General features: G+C 47.1%; 1 protein-coding gene across 1 annotated transcript; it reads right to left on the bottom strand.

The window, feature by feature from the left end:
* Positions 1-675: 675 nt before the first annotated feature.
* On the bottom strand, positions 676-18,050 carry puf60a (poly-U binding splicing factor a). Its single transcript, XM_084370056.1, has 11 exons — positions 17,903-18,050; positions 15,410-15,505; positions 15,234-15,320; positions 15,075-15,125; positions 14,754-14,915; positions 11,766-11,858; positions 11,320-11,533; positions 6,434-6,624; positions 5,058-5,172; positions 3,344-3,573; positions 676-2,560 (listed from the first exon to the last, which is right to left on the bottom strand). Exons 1-11 carry the CDS (start codon positions 17,921-17,923, stop codon positions 2,261-2,263), a joined length of 1,560 nt encoding a protein of 519 aa, XP_084226182.1. The 5' UTR covers positions 17,924-18,050; the 3' UTR covers positions 676-2,260.
* Between the last annotated feature and the right edge of the window lie 200 nt (positions 18,051-18,250).

The raw sequence follows: 18,250 nt of genomic DNA, 5'->3' as shown, positions 1-18,250 counted from the left end.
CTCTTCATGTAACCATGGTGACTGTGTCTCACCTGGCAGGTTTGTTGTTGTCAGAGGTTGTGAGTTTGAGTCCTGAGTTGTTGAGTTTGAATCTGTGAGCTGATGATGTAATGGTCGCTGTGGTTCTGCTCATTTCTCCTCCATCTTCGGATCTTTGTTCTTTAATGCAGTTTGGTTTTGTGTGAAGCTGACAAAGAAAAGCTGTCGACAACTCAGCAGTGAAGTTTGTGATTATGTTCAACCTGAATGATCGTTCATCAACAGACAGCAGCTGAGATACTCTGGTCTGACTGACTGGTGTGACTGGTTCTGCTACTGGCTGAGTGTTTGCGGAGGTTGTCTCTCTCTGAGGTCACCAGAGGAGGCGGCCTGCAGCGGCAGCCTGATCTGGAGCGCCTGGTCTCGGTGGATATAAAAGTCCAGCCTCTAACTGGGCTGGTTCTCTTGGTCTCCTCTCATCGCCTGCACCTTCTTGGTTTTGTTTTAATTATTGTTTTGCTCCACCGACACCACTGACATACACATACTGCTATTGATTGTTTAGTTTTTGTTAATTATAATAAATTACTCATGTTCAGTTTGCACTCTGTGTCCTTTCCCATTTCTGTCATGGCATAGAACCAACTGTCAGCCAATCAAAGAACAGCTCAGGATGAATAAATACAAACACACTCATTCTGAAAAAAGAACAGTTTTATTCACATATTTCTGAGTGTGACACCTGAACGCACCATCAGCTGTGAAGCGTCTCAGAGAATCCAAATACTGAAACGGCGTTCAGAGAACGTCACGAAAACATGGAAAACAGACTGAAGTCACTTTGAGTCTGGATGATGGTGTGGTGCGTTCAGGAACGTCAGTCGGTTCATAAACAGAAGTAGAGGATGAGCATCCAGATGTTTCTGCTGTCTGGATCTAAACAGGTAAAGGAACATCTGGACCACAGTTGGCTTCATGTTTCTGCTCAAACCTTCACTCCTGCTGAACGTATTACACAACTCATAGCTCAGACGTCAGAGTGTCCCCGAACGCAGCAACAGCAGTCTTCAAACAGTTAACCCCGTGTTGGTCCTGCTGTCTGCTCATCAGGTCCCTGGATTAAAGCTCCCATGAAGTCAAAAACAGTGTTTCAGTGTTTTAATCACGTCTCACCTGTACGTCAGTGTCAGGCCAACAGTGGAAAACAGTTGTGTTGTCGGAATTCTTACTGGTATTTTACATTTTGTAGTTTCCTGGAAAACAATAAAAAATGTTGATGACTCATCCTGTGCACATTTTTCATCCAATAAACACTTTCTCTATACTCTGACGCTGCCATGGACGTATAAAAACAAGAAGTGTTTCTCAGCCACACGGATTTCTGTACAAAAACACAACTTTAGAACTTTATTGACTGATTTAGATAAAACTGGGTCATATTTTATGGAGACAGTATTTCCTCATGTCCTGCGGCTGCTCTGCTTCCACTCTGGACTGGAGCTTTACTTGTTGCTATAGTAACCACTAACTGCTGCTAACCAGCAGCCTCTGAGAACGACGGAGGACAGTTTCAGCACTGAGGTGATTTATGAAGTTTCCTGACGGACAGCTGTGAGCTTTGATGCTAAACTGCTGCTAATCTAGCTACTGTTCGCTAGTTGGCCGTCCTATTAGTTGAGTCAGGCCCGAGGTGCCAGGAGCCACAAACATGAAGACAATCACCTCGGTACTGTATACAGTCGTCACACTGACCTCTGACCTCTCTGAGGCTGTGATGCTCCGTCCAACCACAGTGTCCATGGCGGGGTGGGGGGGGGGGGGGCATTGGCATTTGGTGCCATTGGCTGATGTAAATGTCAATCAATATCTTCAACAAATCCCTCCATAGCTGCCTGTTGTAACAGGAAACATGAAACTATGCTAATGCTAACTCGTCTTGAAGCTCCAGTGTAGAACACTGGCAATACTGAGGCCTCAGCACACACATATTTGATGTATGTGTGTGCTGAGCAGACTCTTGATGAGGCAGAGAGCCGATTAATGTGCAGAACACATTAAAATGACATGAAAACATTGTTGATTTGGAAAACGATCAGCAGGAATGTAAACTGTGTGATTTGTACTTAAAACATAAGAAACAGCGGGATGGTCCTTTAAATCCTGTACGGAGACAAAGTGAAGAAGACAAACAGATAAAAAAGTGACAGGTTAGAAAGAGGCCACTACTCTACGCTCTGAGTGTGTATATGTGTTCATCAGTGTTTATGTGTGTGTGTGTGTTCTACGCCGACAGGTCACTGTTGTTGAAGCGTTCCTGGTCATAAACCTCTGCGACCACCTTGCGTCCTCCGAACCAGCGGTTGTTGAGTGCCTGGATGGCTCGGTTCATCTCGGCCACTTCTGAAAACTCCACAAAGATCTTGACAATGACGTCAGCGTCGTCCTCCTCACCCTGACGCTCCTGGTAGATGATGACACGCTTCACCCGGCCAAACTTCCCACACTCCTCGGTGACCTCGCCCTCCAAGTCGTCATCGATGTCGTCAGGACCGACCATGTTCCTCAGGACCATCACGGTCGACTGACGGAGAGGGTAAATCGTTTCAGTGTATTTATCAAAATTATAATTACATTTTATATTTCATAACACTGTTGACACAAAATAAGGTGAGAACAAAGTCTTAATCTTATCTTATCTTATCTTTGCTCGCATCTAATGAAAGTTCAGGTCGCTGCACCTGCACGACCGGACTCTGATTAGTTTCCTTCCAATTCTCCTGAACTCACCTTTACATTTGTTTACTTCTGAACCTTTTCTCCTTCTCATGTGACGACTTTCGCAAACTGCTCATGATTGCTATAAATCTACAAACTGGAAAGAAACAGTTTTGGTTTGCAACAAGTCCTGTTCAAGACCAACAAGTCCTGAATCAAGACCAACAAGTCCTGTTCAAGACCAACAAGTCCTGAATCAAGACCAACAAGTCCTGTTCAAGACCAACAAGTCCTGTTCAAGACCAACAAGTCCTGAATCAAGACCAACAAGTCCTGTTCAAGACCAACAAGTCCTGAATCAAGACCAACAAGTCCTGTTCAAGACCAACAAGTCCTGAATCAAGACCAACAAGTCCTGAATCAAGACCAACAAGTCCTGTTCAAGACCAACAAGTCCTGAATCAAGACCAACAAGTCCTGTTCAAGACCAACAAGTCCTGAATCAAGACCAACAAGTCCTGAATCAAGACCAACAAGTCCTGTTCAAGACCAACAAGTCCTGAATCAACCGTCCTCCTGGATGTTAGAGTCTAACTCCAGCAGCTGGTTGTTAGTTCCGTACTCGTGGGGGCAGGACTTCAACTCGTACCTCCTGTTTCCGGAGCAGTTTCCTCATCACCATGTGCCTGGCGCTGCTGCCACTGATGCTCATGTGCTCCTGCTCACTGAGTGGCTCCATGGCTCCATCCTGCTGACGCTCCTCCACCTCCTCCTCTTTCCTCTTCACCTCAGAGCCAAAAGTGGTTCCCAGTGCTGGTGTTGCCAGCACCGGGTTTACCAGACCCACCTGAGGGAGGCCGGGTCGAGCCGGGGTCACACCTGAAACAGACAGGAAGCAGGAGGTACAGGACTGTCAGACGGGCGGCGGCGGTCCAGCCGCAGGAATTTGCCCCAGGCTGCTGGAGAAGAAGAACCTCCTCCTGGAAGGCAGCTTCTCCACCGGACTGGGAGCGACCCCCGGCATCTTCTACCAACCACAGATTACACTGGGTGTACTGGTTAAACAAGCCTGCACTGCCCTGCTCAGGAGACGGGTGGAGTCAAATCTGCAAACTGACTTTACTGCTGCATTCAAAAATGGAAGTGAGCTTGATATCGACTCTCGAACTGTCACTCCACTCCAGAGGTGAAGATCACCCACAATGCTTTGCAGCAGGTTACAGTGCTAAACCTGCACCACCTTCCCTCTTCTCTCCTGGTGATGAGTGCTTGTTACGTAATAGCAAAGATGGAGGGGAACTACTATTGAAATGCAGCATATGCTTCTGTTCTGACCCCGCCCACCTGCACTACATCACCAGCCCTGCAGTGGTAAACAGGGGGTAAGGATGTGACCCCGCCCGCCCACCGCTCAGGTGTGCTGTACAACATGACTGAATCTGATCTGAGACTCACTGGCCAATAAGAATGAGGGGCTATGTTTAGAGGGAGGGGCTAGAAACAGTCCTCTTCACTGGTTGGTCAGTGTGTGGCAAAGGGGAGGGGCTAAGAGGTCACTGATGGTACAAATGTTGGGGGTCGGGGGGGGGGGAGAAAAAACAGAGAGAGAAAAGACAATAAAAGAGAAAATGTATTAGTGGAGACGCTTCAGACGAAGTAACACAGACAGCAAGTGGGACGTCTGACTGAAGTCTGACACTCCTGTCAACACATCACACACTCCTGTCAACACATCACACACACTCCTGTCAACACATCACACACACTCCTGTCAACACATCACACACTCCTGTCAACACATCACACACACTCCTGTCAACACATCACACACTCCTGTCAACACATCACACACTAGATTCTGGTTTGCACAACATTAAAGAAAATATAATCCGTCAGGACTTCAGGAGTTTGTTCTGAGCACAGACGAGCAGAGAACCAAATCAGATGAAACAAATAAAAATGAAAAGATTAATGTTCGTCCTGAGTCAGGAAACAACAGGTGTCAAATAAAACATTTACAAAATAACTCAACTGGTTAAAACTACAGGTGTGAGGACTGAGGACAGGTGACAGTCTACAGGCGTGAGGACTGAGGACAGGTGACAGTCTACAGGTGTGAGGACTGAGGACAGGTGACAGTCTACAGGTGTGAGGACTGAGGACAGGTGACAGTCTACAGGCGTGATGACTGAGGACAGGTGACAGTCTACAGGTGTGAGGACTGAGGACAGGTGACAGTCTACAGGTGTATAAATGCCTGCACACTGACATGGCAGGAGATCTGTAATATGATTGGACAGCAGGGTGTCTTGTTAGTGTGGGTTGGGGTTTATGTGTGTGGGCGGGGCTGTAGGTGTTCCTACCTGTGATGACACCTGGAGCCTGAGCAGCCATGACAGCCTGAGGAAGTCCTCCCAGCTGCTGAGAGAGGAGCGTCGGTCCGGCCAGAGCTCCAAGCACCGACGTTCCCACCGCCTCCTGAACACATCACAGCACAGAATACAATTTATACTATCCAAAATATACAAGTACTGTGAAAAATATATACATTACTACACAAAATATATTAAAATAGTGAAAATACCTAAAATACTCAGATATACACTTCTGTGGAAAACAGTAATACAAAATACATGAACTACTACCTAACATTCCGTATCAAAAGCTGCCATAAATATAAAGACTACTACATAAAATACTGCACAGAATACATCACTACATCCAGTACTGTAGTATTACATGTAGAAGTACTTCAGTGCTCGGTGGTACCCCAGTAATACTGCAGTACTTCCTGTCTGTAGCCCTTTTCACACAGAGACGCCACATTATCGCCACAGCGGTGGTTGGTCACACAGAGCCGAGGAGCTCCGGAGTAAAAGACGAACAACGTCGTGATGATGACGGAACGCGTCTGTGATTTTTTTCACCGCGACAAACTTAAAGTTTTCTGCCGGGGACAGACGCTGTTTTTTGGGCAGAAATGTGACGAAGAGTCGGTCGGACCGACAGGCTGACAGACACTTCTCCACTATAACTGCGGTATTATTTTCCTCATATAAGTTGCCAAAGACACGAGCAGTTACTACGCTACTGTTGTTTGGTCCTGTAACGTTGCTTTGTGGGACATTTCTCTATATTTTGTTGAGTGAAGGATCTGTACAGTTATCACACAGTGAACACCATCAGACCGACACACCCTCGCTCCGCGCCGCTGGCTTAAGCTTAGTTTATGCTTCTGCGACCCTACGCCGTCATTGAGCATTCGAAGTTCTGCGTCGAGGGAACACGTTGGTCTGCAATTCACCGCCAGGGGGGGTTGGTTTCGGGGGGTTCTTGCTCTCTTGCACTGCAGTTGCGGTCAGAGCGGATTTGCTGTGTAGCATTCTGGTCACAGTGTGGGGCTTACAAGCTACATGCTGCACAACACCAATACTCCTCCTGCCCTGCTGGGATCTCACAAAGCATGGAGTTCACAAGCAATAGGAGACAAGCATGCAAGCAGCAGAAGTAACTGGCAGTGTTGTTATACTGTTGACCGGAAAAGCAACTGCCGGAATGACGGTCTGAGCGGACCAATCCCAGTCCTTGCCGTAGTCAGGATTTTTTGGAGGCGCACGTCAGGCTACGGCGCAGGGTCCGCGTAGGGGTCTGCGTCGACGACGTAGCTACGCATGCAAACGGCAGTGTGAATGGGGCTTGTGTCTCTCCTGTGGCTGGTGGACGGGGCTTCAAGACTCACCTGAGCAGTGATCTTAGCAGTGGCAGCGGCGGCAGCCACGGCGGCAGCGGCGGGGAGACCTCCTGGAGCCGTGGGCGTGAGGAGGGGGACGGGCGGAGTCACGGCCTTCCCCACCCGCAGGTACTGACCGCCCAGATCGAACAGGTTCATGGAGGCCACAGCGTCCTGAGAGGACTGAGCCTTCTCGTACTCTGGAGACAAACAACAGTTAGCTCCACCATCAGTGCAGTCCACACAGCCTCAGCAGCGCCCCCCGAAGGCTCAAACGTTCATCACACTGTGACGACCTTCACACAGTCTGAGTCTCGCTGCTGCACTCAGAGCTCAAACACCGAGAATTAGGGGTGTGAATCTTTGGGTGTCTCACGATTCGATTCAGAACCGATTCTCGATTCAAACGATTCTCGATTCAAAAATTGATACAGTGCATAGTGTGTTAAGGCAAATTATGGCATCAAAACAATACAGTTTGTATAAGATAATGTGATTTTTAAACAAACTGATTCTAATGATGTAATCACACAAAGGCAAACATTAAAAAAAGGCAACATTTATTCATGCTAAACAAATAAAAACTTACTTACTGTACAAGAAATAACTTGCATAAATAAAATTGCCTAAATAAAAGCTTAGGCCAGCTGCCTTTTCTCCCAGAAGTTACAAAAATAAACTGTACACAAATCACACAAATTGGTGTTGTGTGATTTTTCAAAATACAAAAAATATATATATATATATATATATATATATATATATATTTTTTTTTTTTAAATCGATTTTTGAAGTTTATGAATCGATTCAGAATCGTGGATGATTAGAATCGCGATTCTTATGTGAATCGATTTTTTCCCCCACCCCTACCGAGAACGTCAACAACAATGGAGACGACGTCTGTCTGCAATGCGGCCTGAAAGTTAAAATGACGGACGGAGCTCATCTGTTAAACTGTTGAAATACTCAAGATGCTCCAGACATTCGAGCAGTTAATGGTTTGACTTGTTTTCTACACTGAGTCACATCTTTGTCATCCTGATGATCTCTAACATCTTCACACGACTCAGATTCAGTTTACGAGACAGAAAGACAGAAAATATTATGAATATTAGACAGACTGGAACCAGAGACGCTTGGTTTGAAAACAGTTGCAAATTAATTTTCTATTAATCGACAACTGGTTTCAGTTCTAGTGTCAGTTCATGCAACAACACGCAGTGAACTCTGACCTCCATGTTGGTTCAGTTCAACGTTTTTTATCAGAATCAGAATCAGAATACTTTATTAATCCCCGGGGGAAATTGTTTTTGTTCCAGATGCTCCGTGCAACGTAGAGATAGAAATATAGCATGAATGGAAACGAGATAAAAATAAAGATATAAATAAAATAGTAGACAACAAAATAAAGTGTTCAATGACCACTCCAAGTATTTACAGATATACAGTGCAATATAAATATGGCATATGGGAAATATACATAGATAAACATATATATGGGCGGCTGTAGCTCAGTGGGTAGAGCGGGTTCGAACCCCGGCTCCCCTGGTCAGAACTGAGCAAGATACTGAACCCCGAAATTGCTCCTGACGTGCAGTTGGCACCTTGTGTGGCAGCCTCTGCCGTCAGAAAGGGCCCTGCGACGAACTGGCGACTCGTCCAGGGATGTACCCATGGCCTTCGCCCATATGAAGACTGGGATTGGCTCCAGTAACCCGCGCAACCCCCTGAAAGGGGGGGATAAAGCGGTAACATCCCCGCGACCCTCACAGAAAAGCGGTTAAGAAAATGAGATGAGATGAAACATATTTATACATATAGAAATATATATATATAGCCATTTGAGTCCGCTCATCAGAGGGAGGAGTTGTAAAGTTTAATAGCCACAGGTAGGAATGACTTCCTGTGGCGCTCAGTGATGCATTTGGGAGCAATTAGTCTCTCACTGAAGGTGCTCTTCTGTTTGACCAGAGCGTTGTGGAGAGGGTGAAAGTCATACTGCAGTATCGCCCGCAACTTCGACAGCATCCTTCTGTCTGACACTGCTGTCAAAGTGTCCAGCTCCACCCCCACAACGTCACTGGCCTTCCTGATCAGCTTGTTGAGTCTGTTGGCGTCTGCTACTCTCAGCCTGCTGCCCCAGCACACAACAGCAAACAGAACAGCACCGGCCACCACAGACTCATAAAACATCCTCAGCATAGTCCGGCAGATGTTAAAGGAGCGGAGCCTCCTCAGAAAATAGAGGCGGCTCTGTCCCTTCTTGTACAGGACTTCAGTGTTCTTAGTCCAGTCCAGTTTATTGTCGATGAACACCCCCAGATGTTTGTAGCGTTCAACGATGTCCACGTTGTGCCCCAGGATGGAAACTGGGGTCACTGGTGTCCTGGTTCTCCTCAGATCCACCACCAGCTCTCTGGTCTTTGTTGTGTTGAGCTGCAGGTGGTTCAGCTCACACCATGTGACTAGGTTATCCACCACAGCCCTGTATTCAGCCTCATCACCTTGCTGATACATCCAACAACAGCAGAGTCATCAGAAAACTTCTGAAGATGGCACGATGTCTGGTAGCTGAAGTCCGTGGTGTAAAGGGTGAAGAGGAAAGGAGAGAGGACAGTCCCTTGTGGGGCCCCGGTGTTGCTGACCACTGCATCTGACACACAGCGTTGCAAGCGCACGTACTGTGGTCGGCCAGTGAGGTAGTTCACAGTCCAGGACACAAGGGGGGGATCCACCAGCATCGCCGTCAGCTTGTCACCCAGTACAGCAGGCCTGATGGTATTGAAAGAATTATATTATATTGGAGAAGTCAAAGAACGTGACCCTCACAGTGCTCCCCGGCTTGTCCAGGTGGGTGTAGACACGGTTCAGCAGGTAGATAATGGCATCCTCAACTCCAATCCGGGGCTGGTAGGCGAACTGGAGGGGATCCAGGTGAGGCCTGACCACAGGCATGAGCTGCTCTAGGATGAGTCTCTCAAGGGTCTTCATGATATGTGACGTCAGTGCCACCGGTCGGTAGTCCGAGAAACCACTGGGCTGCGGCGTCTTTGGCACTGGAACAAGGCAGGACGTCTTCCATATCACAGGGACCCTCAGGCTCATGTTGAAGACCCGATGAAGCACTCCACAGAGCTGTTCGGCGCAGGCTCTGAGAACCCGTGGGCTGACACCGTCAGGGCCTGCAGCCTTACCGGCGGGGAGTTTGCTCAGCTGTCTCCTAACATGAAGCGGTGTAAACAGTGCAGGTCGAGGAGGGGGAGAGTTGGAGTCCATAGTGAGAGGAGGGCAGGTAGCATGGGAGCCAGAGGAGGTGTGAGGAGTGGGGGATGGGTGTGAGGGGCTCAAAGAGTTGGATGGGGTGCTATCAGGAGGAGGAGGGGGGTCAGAAGCTGTGGTGGCTGGAGACAGTCAACAGGAGAGCCAGCAGGGGCCAGGGCTGCAGTGTCAAACCTGTTGAAGAACAGATTTAACTCATTGGCCCTAGCCACACTACCATCAGCGCCACTGCTAGTTGGTCTGAAACCGGTGATGGTCCTCATACCACTCCAGACCTCCCTCATGTTATTCTGCTGGAGTTTCCACTGCAGTGCCTCGTAGCATTCCTCTGACAATGTCCTCACTGTGTTTGTGGTCACAGGCAGCCTCTTCACTAGAGGCACATAGCAGGGGGTGAGAAGCACCAGGTTGTGATCTGATCTTCCCAGCGGGGGGAGAGACGTGGAGGTGTATGCATCCTTTACATTAGCATACAGCAGGTCCAGGGTCTTCTCCTCTCTGGTTTTACAGGTCACATACTGGGTGAATTTCGGGAGTGTTTTTTTAATGGAGACATGGTTGAAGTCACCCGAGATTATAATGAGAGCACTCGGGTGAGCAGTCTGTAGTCCGGCTATGTCGAGTGGATGACGTCACATGCCGACGTCGGGTTAGCGGACGGGGGAATATACACAGCCACGACAATAGCATGTGAGAATTCACAGGGTAAATAATAAGGACGGAGACCCACATTTCAATATCCGGGCTGCAGATGCGGTCTTTGATGGTAATGTGACCAGGATTGCACCACCTGTTGTTCACATAAACAGCAAGCCCCCCTCCTATAGTGCAGTCCCTGTCAGCCCGGACAGTGTGGAAACCCTCGGTGGAAACATTGTGGTCAGGAACATCCGTGTGTAGCCATGACTCTGAAAAAATCATCAGACTACACTCTCGGTATTCCTGATGACTCCGGGTTAGCGCCGTAAGCTCGTCCATCTTATTCCCCAGTGATCTCAGGTTGCCCATGACGAGAGATGGGAGACACGGCTTGTATGTCTTCCTCTCCATAAGTCTCCGATGTTTCGCTCCTTTCCTCCGCTGTAGCGATCCTTTCCCTCTGCATCCCCGGTGTGTTTTTCTCCAGAGTTCAACAGGGATATCCTCCGTTATCGTAGCCAAGCAGGCCGGCTTCAGCTCTATCAGCTGATCCCTGGAGTAAACAGTGCGGTGTTGCTGAGCAACGGTCGAGTGGCAGAGTAAAAGTAGCGATTCCACCACAAGCGAAACAACAAAAACTCTCCACACAAGCATGTTTCGAGAGGACGTAGCTTAATAAATAGCTAAAGTAAAAACAGAACGAGTAAGATAAAGAAAAAAGGAAAAAAAGTTGAAAACAAAGTTAAAGTTAGCAGGAGTGACTGGAACAGGCTGCATACACCGCGGCGCATGCGCACTAGGTTTATCTTTAAATCTCCGGCAAATTAATTCTTGGCTTTGCTTGTTGGTCCACATTCTTCGTGCACGTTGTTTGATTGATCTGAATTGATCGTGTGTGTTTGATTGGGGGAGCACACGCGAAACATTCTGGATCATTTTTTCGACTTTAAACTTTAATATTAGCCAGCTGCGCTCACCGATGAAGCCGTAGCTTTTGTGCCGGCCAGTCGTCGGCTCTCGGGCCAACATGCAAGACTTGATCTTCCCGAAGGCCTCGAAGACGCTCTTGATGTCGTCGTCGGAGAGGTCAGGGTGGACAGATGCCACGTAGATCCTGTTAAAGGCACGTGCTTCCTCCGCCAGCTGGTCGATGATTGGCTGAGCTTGGCCGATGTTACTGGGCCTCCCAACCTGCAAGACAAGCAGGAGGGAACAAACCAAATGTGTTGACACACACAGACCTGTGAACAGGTCTCCTGGTGATGATCTGGACTTGTCTTCAGTTCTAACCAGTAAAGGCCGGGAGCTGTGATGATGTCATGATGCAGCTCATGAACAGCTCCGTCCTGCGTGTGCAGCTGTGTGAAGAGGCCACATCACACAGGATGTGTGTGCTGCTGAGCGGCGCTTCACCTGGACTCACCTTGATGTTTCTGCCTCCAAGAACAACAGAGTTCATCTGCTCCAGAGCCAGCTGGGCGGCTTCAGGCATCTCGTACTCGACGAAGGCAAAACCCTGCAGACACACACACACACGCACATGCACGCACACACACAGACCCATGGGTTAATGACAACAAGACGTTATTTACACCCTTTAATAAGCTGAGATCTTCACTGTAGCTGCTAACTAAAAGCTAAAAGCGTGAGCGTGCACGAGCTCAACTGCACACATGGGTTGTGTCTCAATTCAGGGGCTGCTTCCTTCGAAGGGCACATTTGAAGGCCAATTACGTCACAACTAGGGCTGCCACGATTAGTCGACTAGTCACGATTACGTCGACTATTTAAATCGTCGACAACTAATTTAATAGTCGACGCGTCGTTTTTTTTTTTTTAACTTTGTTTTCTCTCTCTGCTGCTGCACCTTCCACTGCCGCGTCTGCCTTTCTGTCCTTGACACACATGCGCAGTAGTGGTAATCTGGGTCAGCCGTGGTGTCACCTGAAGTTATACCAGACGGGCTCTCTGGTATCATGGCTACCCGGCGGCAACGGAGCTCAAAAGTGTGGGAGCATTTTAAGAAAACTAAAGAGAAAAGTGTGCGATGCAATATCTGCAACACAGAACTCGCCTTTCACGGCAGCACAAGTGTGATGCACGAGCTCCTGAAAAGGAAGCACGTTGTGGCTGACAACGACGATGAAGAGGGACCGGCGTCTCGTTAAGCTAACTGGCTAGTTAGCTGCTAACATTAGCGTAAACAGAGAGCTAACTTACTACTTACTCATATTGATAGCTGTAAACGTTAACATTAGCGATGACGATTTGATTCATTAGCCTTAAGAACAAGAGCCTTGTGCAGTTTGGGATTATATAGAGTCAGAGTGTAGTAAAGTTGAATACAGTTCGTTGTGAGCACTGAGCACAAAATGCACTTTTGTTATATTCAGGGATGCAAACAGCGCGCCGAAAAGCGCAACTCGCTTTTTTCGTGGCCAATTAGGTGACTTGTGTGAACCGTTCAGATCCGAAGACTTTTTGTTTGGGGGGGGGGGGTTCGTCTCAGCTCGGGTCAGTAAAATTAACAGGCTGACAGTGACAATCACGTGAAACTGAGGCGAACTCATTCATGGTTGCCTCTGATTATACTGATAATAGTCTACCTATTAGTTTCCAATGTAGACGCGCAACATGCGTGCTCACAACCCAAAGCGGCGCGTAGCCGCGTGCATTCGGTGCGACGGCGACGCCGTTTTTCCCCCGTGCATGTCCGTGGAGCTGTGCGCCGCGGACGTGCACGGTTCCCTACGTTGCTGTGTCAGGCAGGTGTTTCCCACGGAGCTCTGCCCCCTTTCAAAGGTGAAGGAAGCCCTCAGTGGAGAGACGTGTTTTATAGAAGAGAAACACACATTTCAGGACCTCTGACTTGTATCATCAGAACAGACACAGAAACAAACACAGAAAGCTGAAAATCACCGGACATGTCTGTTGGGATTATACAAATCAACAGTGTAAAGTAGAGCTGTCAAGATGTATGCAGTAGTTAATTATTGCATATCCTACTGTACCTATCACTCCTATTGTTTCTGATGTACAGGTGCATGAGAATGTCATGGGAGAGTTTATTAAGGCCTATGTCACTAGTAGTTAGCATATACCTTAAACACTTCAAGCTGAAAGCTAATGATTGTTATATAAGAGCAGCTGCATGCTGGTACGATAAACTGTATGTTATACATTCAATTTACGTATGATCCGATTAGTCGACTAATCGAAAAAATAGTCGGTGATTAGTCGACTATCAAAATAATCGTTTGTGGCAGCCCTAGTCACAACGCCGCGCGAAGGCCGTCCCAATCCGAAGGCTACTTCAAACGCCGCCTTCCCTTCCCTCTTTTTGGAGGACGCGCCACTACTATCCTTCACGGCCTCCCATATCCCAAGATCCTTTGCGTGCCCGAAACAGAAGAAAGAAAGAAGGAAAATGGTGACATCAAGTGGTGTAGATCATCACTTTCGCGGGCCTGGGCGGCAGAAATCGTGACGTAAGGGTAAGGGCGGGAACATCTGGTGACGCAACCAGGAAATGCTCCGACGGCTAGACCGTCCCATTGCATGCAGCCCCTGAATTGAGACACAGCCAGAGACTGTAAATCTTCTCTCCTGCAGACTGTGATCACAGCAGACGAGCTGTATGGAGACACCTGATGTTTAAATCATCTCCAGCTGCTTCAGGTGTTCAGCAGAACGCTGCAACTCTGTTTTACTGTGAAGCTCCAGAAATGTTCTGTGGACTACGAGACTTCACCTGACTTTATATCATCAGGAGGAGACGATGACTGAGCCTGACTTTATATCATCAGGAGGAGATGATGGCTGAGCCTGACTTTATATCATCAGGAGGAGACGATGACTGAGCCTGACTTTATATCATCAGGAGGAGACGATGGCTGAGCCTGACTTTATATCATCAGGAGGAGATGATGGCTGAGCCTGACTTTATATCATCAGGAGGAGACGATGACTGAGCCTGACTTTATATCATCAGGAGGAGACGATGGCTGAGCCTGACTTTATATCATCAGGAGGAGATGATGACTGAGCCTGACTTTATATCATCAGGAGGAGACGATGACTGAGCCTGACTTTATATCATCAGGAGGAGACGATGACTGAGCCTGACTTTATATCATCAGGAGGAGATGATGGCTGAGCCTGACTTTATATCATCAGGAGGAGACGATGACTGAGCCTGACTTTATATCATCAGGAGGAGACGATGGCTGAGCCTGACTTTATATCATCAGGAGGAGACGATGGCTGAGCCTGACTTTATATCATCAGAAGGAGATGATGACTGAGTGACTGTTAGGGTGAACTGTTCCTTTAACACCAGAGTCTGCGTAAAGTGAAAGCACCACGCATGGACGGACATATAGAAGACAGTATGTGTGTGTGTGTGTGTGACCTTGTGTTTCATGGTGACAGAGTCCCAGGACATGTCGATGCTTTTGATTGGTCCAAACGGAGCGAAGGCCTGTCTGATGGTGTCCTCTCCCAGCTCATAGTAGATGGAGCCCACGTAAACTCGACACATGATGGCCAGAGCTCTCTGACGCTGAGCAGCTACCTGAGCACACGCACGCAGGAAAAGAAAACCACAACAACACACCTGAGGACGACCAGGTCCAGGTCCAGGACCATTCTGGACCTGGACTGAATCAAGACATGTTGACCTCCTCAGAATTAAAAATCAGAAGATTTCAAATAAAGACGTTTTCTGACTTACTGACTGGAGAGGAGAGAGAGCGTCCCCCAGACCCATCGAGAGAGACGCCATCTGAGAGACACACAGAGTCACATGAAGTCATGAGTCCTCCTCGTCACACAACACGTCCTCTGAAGTCATCAACAGACAGGTGTGTGTGTGTGTGTGTGTGTGTGGTACCTGCAGGCTGCTGAGCTGCTGCTGCTGAACCAGCGTCTGTTTGACCAGAACACTCTTGATGCTCTGCTCCATGGCGTACTTCTTCGCCTGCAGACAGGAATCAGCCAATCACAGCTCTGATACAAACACAGATACACACTTTAGACTGTTCACCTGTGTGTGTGTGTGTGTGAGACCTTCTGCAGCGCCTCCTGCTGGTTCGGGGTGAGCGGTGGCAGGCCCAGCTTGGTGGTGGTGCTCTGTCCGTTCTCCATGATGAGAGGCGGCCCTCCCTGTGGACAGAGTCAGCAGGTCACACTCTGTGACGGGGGACGGGTCTCGGTCCAGAACAGACCGTTAAACTCTGCTGTGGATCCAGATCAAGACCACAGTACAGAGTCTGCTCTGGTTAAGGTCACGAATGACCTTTTAATTGCATCAGATGAGGGATGTCTATCTGTACTTGTTCTGCTTGATCTTAGCGCGGCTTTCGATACCGTTGATCATCAAATTCTAATAGAGAGACTAAACACACTAATTGGTATCAAAGGTACTGCATTAAGCTGGTTTAGATCCTACCTATCTAACAGAACTCAGTTTGTACATGTTAACGATGAATCCTCTTTGTACACCAAAGTGAGCTATGGCGTTCCACAAGGATCAGTACTTGGTCCAATTCTATTCATTTTATATCTGCTTCCTCTTGGTAGCGTTATTGAAAAATATGACATTCATTTTCATTGTTATGCGGACGATGTTCAGTTATACTTATCCTTTAAACCTAACGAAACCAACAAAATTTCTAAACTTCAAGCATGTCTGCAGGATATTAAAATATGGATGACTCGTAACTTTCTGCTGCTCAACTCAGATAAGACTGAAGTTATTGTACTGGGTCCTAAACATCTTAGAAAACATCTAGTCAATGATACTGTTATTTTAAATGACATCTCTTTAACTTCAGCCCTCACGCTCAGAAATCTTGGTGTTATTTTTGATCAGAATTTATCATTTGACTCTCACATTAAAGAAATCTCAAGAACTGCCTTTTTTCATCTGCGTAACATTTCCAAAATCAGATCCCTTCTATCTCTAAAGGACGCTGAAAAATTAATTCATGCATTTGTGACTTCACGACTTGACTACTGTAACTCTTTACTGTCGGGTTGTCCGAGTAAGTCACTAAGGACACTCCAATTAGTTCAAAACACTGCTGCCCGTGTCCTGACTGGGATGAGAAAAAGAGACCATATCTCGCCTGTCTTGGCTTCTCTACACTTGCTCCCAGTAACTGCTAGAATAGATTTTAAAGTTCTCCTCCCAACATAAAGCACTACATGGTCAGGCACCCTCATATCTTGAGGACCTTATAGTTCCCTACCACCCAAATAAGACTCTGCGATCCCAAAATGCAGGCTTGCTGGTTGTGCCTAGAGTATTAAAAAGTAGTATGGGAGGCAGGGCTCTTTGCTATCGGGCCCCACTTCTCTGGAATCAACTCCCAATTCAAATTCGTGGGGCAGATACTCTCTCTATTTTCAAAAATCGACTTAAAACATTCCTTTTTAATAGGGCATATAATTCGGGATCTGAGTGTGGTATCTTTTATCTTTTTTTTTTGTTTCCTCAAATTGATTTGTTTTTAACTTGGCCTAATTTTATTCGTATGATTGTTTTTGTTTTATCACTGCTATTGTTTTGTTGTCACTGTGTATTTTTACTGCCTGACTGTTGATTAATACTGTTTTTAATTGTTTGATGATTTGTTTAAAGCACCTTGAGATACATTTTATGTATGAAAGGCGCTATATAAATAAAATTATTATTATTATTATTATTATTATTATTATCCAGGAAGTGTTTCTCTCCTTCTTAATCACAGTGAGGTGAGAACAACACACAGATCTGATGAAGAACATCGGCTGTCTGAGTGAGAACGACATGACGTGGATCCAAATAATAATGTGGATCTGGTGGAGGGTCTTCAGCAGTCACACGGACCCAGACCAGATACTGGACTGAACTAAAGGGGACTGTGGCAGAGGTATACACTCTACTTCTAGTGGAGAATTGTTGATGTGACGGAGCTCTCTTATTGGCTCACAAATGATGACCTCAGTCATTTCTCCATATTAAGTTCTGCTGACCCTTCAAAGTGTCTGCAGCCACACGCACATTCAAGCACTTTTCAAGGTACATATTCAAGGTTTTCCAGCCCCTGAGGTCAGTGCTGTTTCTACAGAGCGTATACTGTAAACAAGCAGGACTACAGGTGTCACCTGTCTACAGGTAGACTGGCTGTTCACCCAGAGGCCAAACATTTTAAACCATTTCCAGGATCCTTTCAAACCTCCCCTGATCAATCAGTTTCTGATCAATACATCAAACAGACTGAACCTCCTGCTCCTCTGTCCAGGTGTTCCATTCACCTGCACAGAGCCCCAGCTAGCTTAGCTTCAGCTAACAGGACCGTCCAGAGCCTGACTAATGTTAGCTTAGCTTAGCTCCTGTAACCGATCATGTTTGTACGTGATCAGCTTCATTGATTTGAGTCCGAGTGTGTTTGTGGGGTTTTAATGGCTTCAGTGTAACTACAGTCAGAGGAAACAGCTTCACGTCAGCGCGGCCCCTCCTGTTAGCATTAGCTTAGCATGTGTCTGTGATCGCAGATAAACAGGAAGCAGAGTTACCGCGGAAACTGTCACCGCCATACAGCAGCTCGGCTCCGGCTCCCGCCTCCGCTGCTGCTGCTTCTCCTCCGCTTCTTCTTCTTCTCCTCTTCCGCTCGGTCACAACTGTCTGATGCTGCTGAGGTGTCTCTGCTGCCACAACAAACAGCAACACTTCCGCTCAACGTCACATCCTCTAACAACCCTTTAAAAATAAAAGACTTGTAGGCGCCATCATAAGAATAAAACATGAACAGATGAAGTATAATCATCTAAACAGATTAAAATACGAATCACTTTCTCCTAAATGATAATAAACTTGGTTTAAATAAAGCTTTCATTGAAGAAACAGCTTTTTTTAATGACTGA

Source organism: Pagrus pagrus (genome assembly GCF_965226575.1).
Source record: "Pagrus pagrus genome assembly, chromosome: 12".
NCBI classification, from domain to species: domain Eukaryota; kingdom Metazoa; phylum Chordata; class Actinopteri; order Spariformes; family Sparidae; genus Pagrus; species Pagrus pagrus.
Note: the sequence above shows the minus strand (reverse complement) of the source record. Positions and strands in the feature narration are given on the sequence as shown.

What these genes read in the sequence shown, in the direction of transcription:
- puf60a (XM_084370056.1), bottom strand. Translation starts at nt 17,923, where the DNA reads ATGGCGGTGACAGTTTCCGCG. An exon ending in AGCAGCTCAGCAGCCTGCAG is followed by an intron (nt 15,126 to 15,233) that starts GTACCACACACA and finishes TGTGTCTCTCAG; the next exon opens with ATGGCGTCTCTCTCGATGGG. An exon ending in CTCTCTCTCCTCTCCAGTCA is followed by an intron (nt 14,916 to 15,074) that starts GTAAGTCAGAAA and finishes GCGTGTGCTCAG; the next exon opens with GTAGCTGCTCAGCGTCAGAG.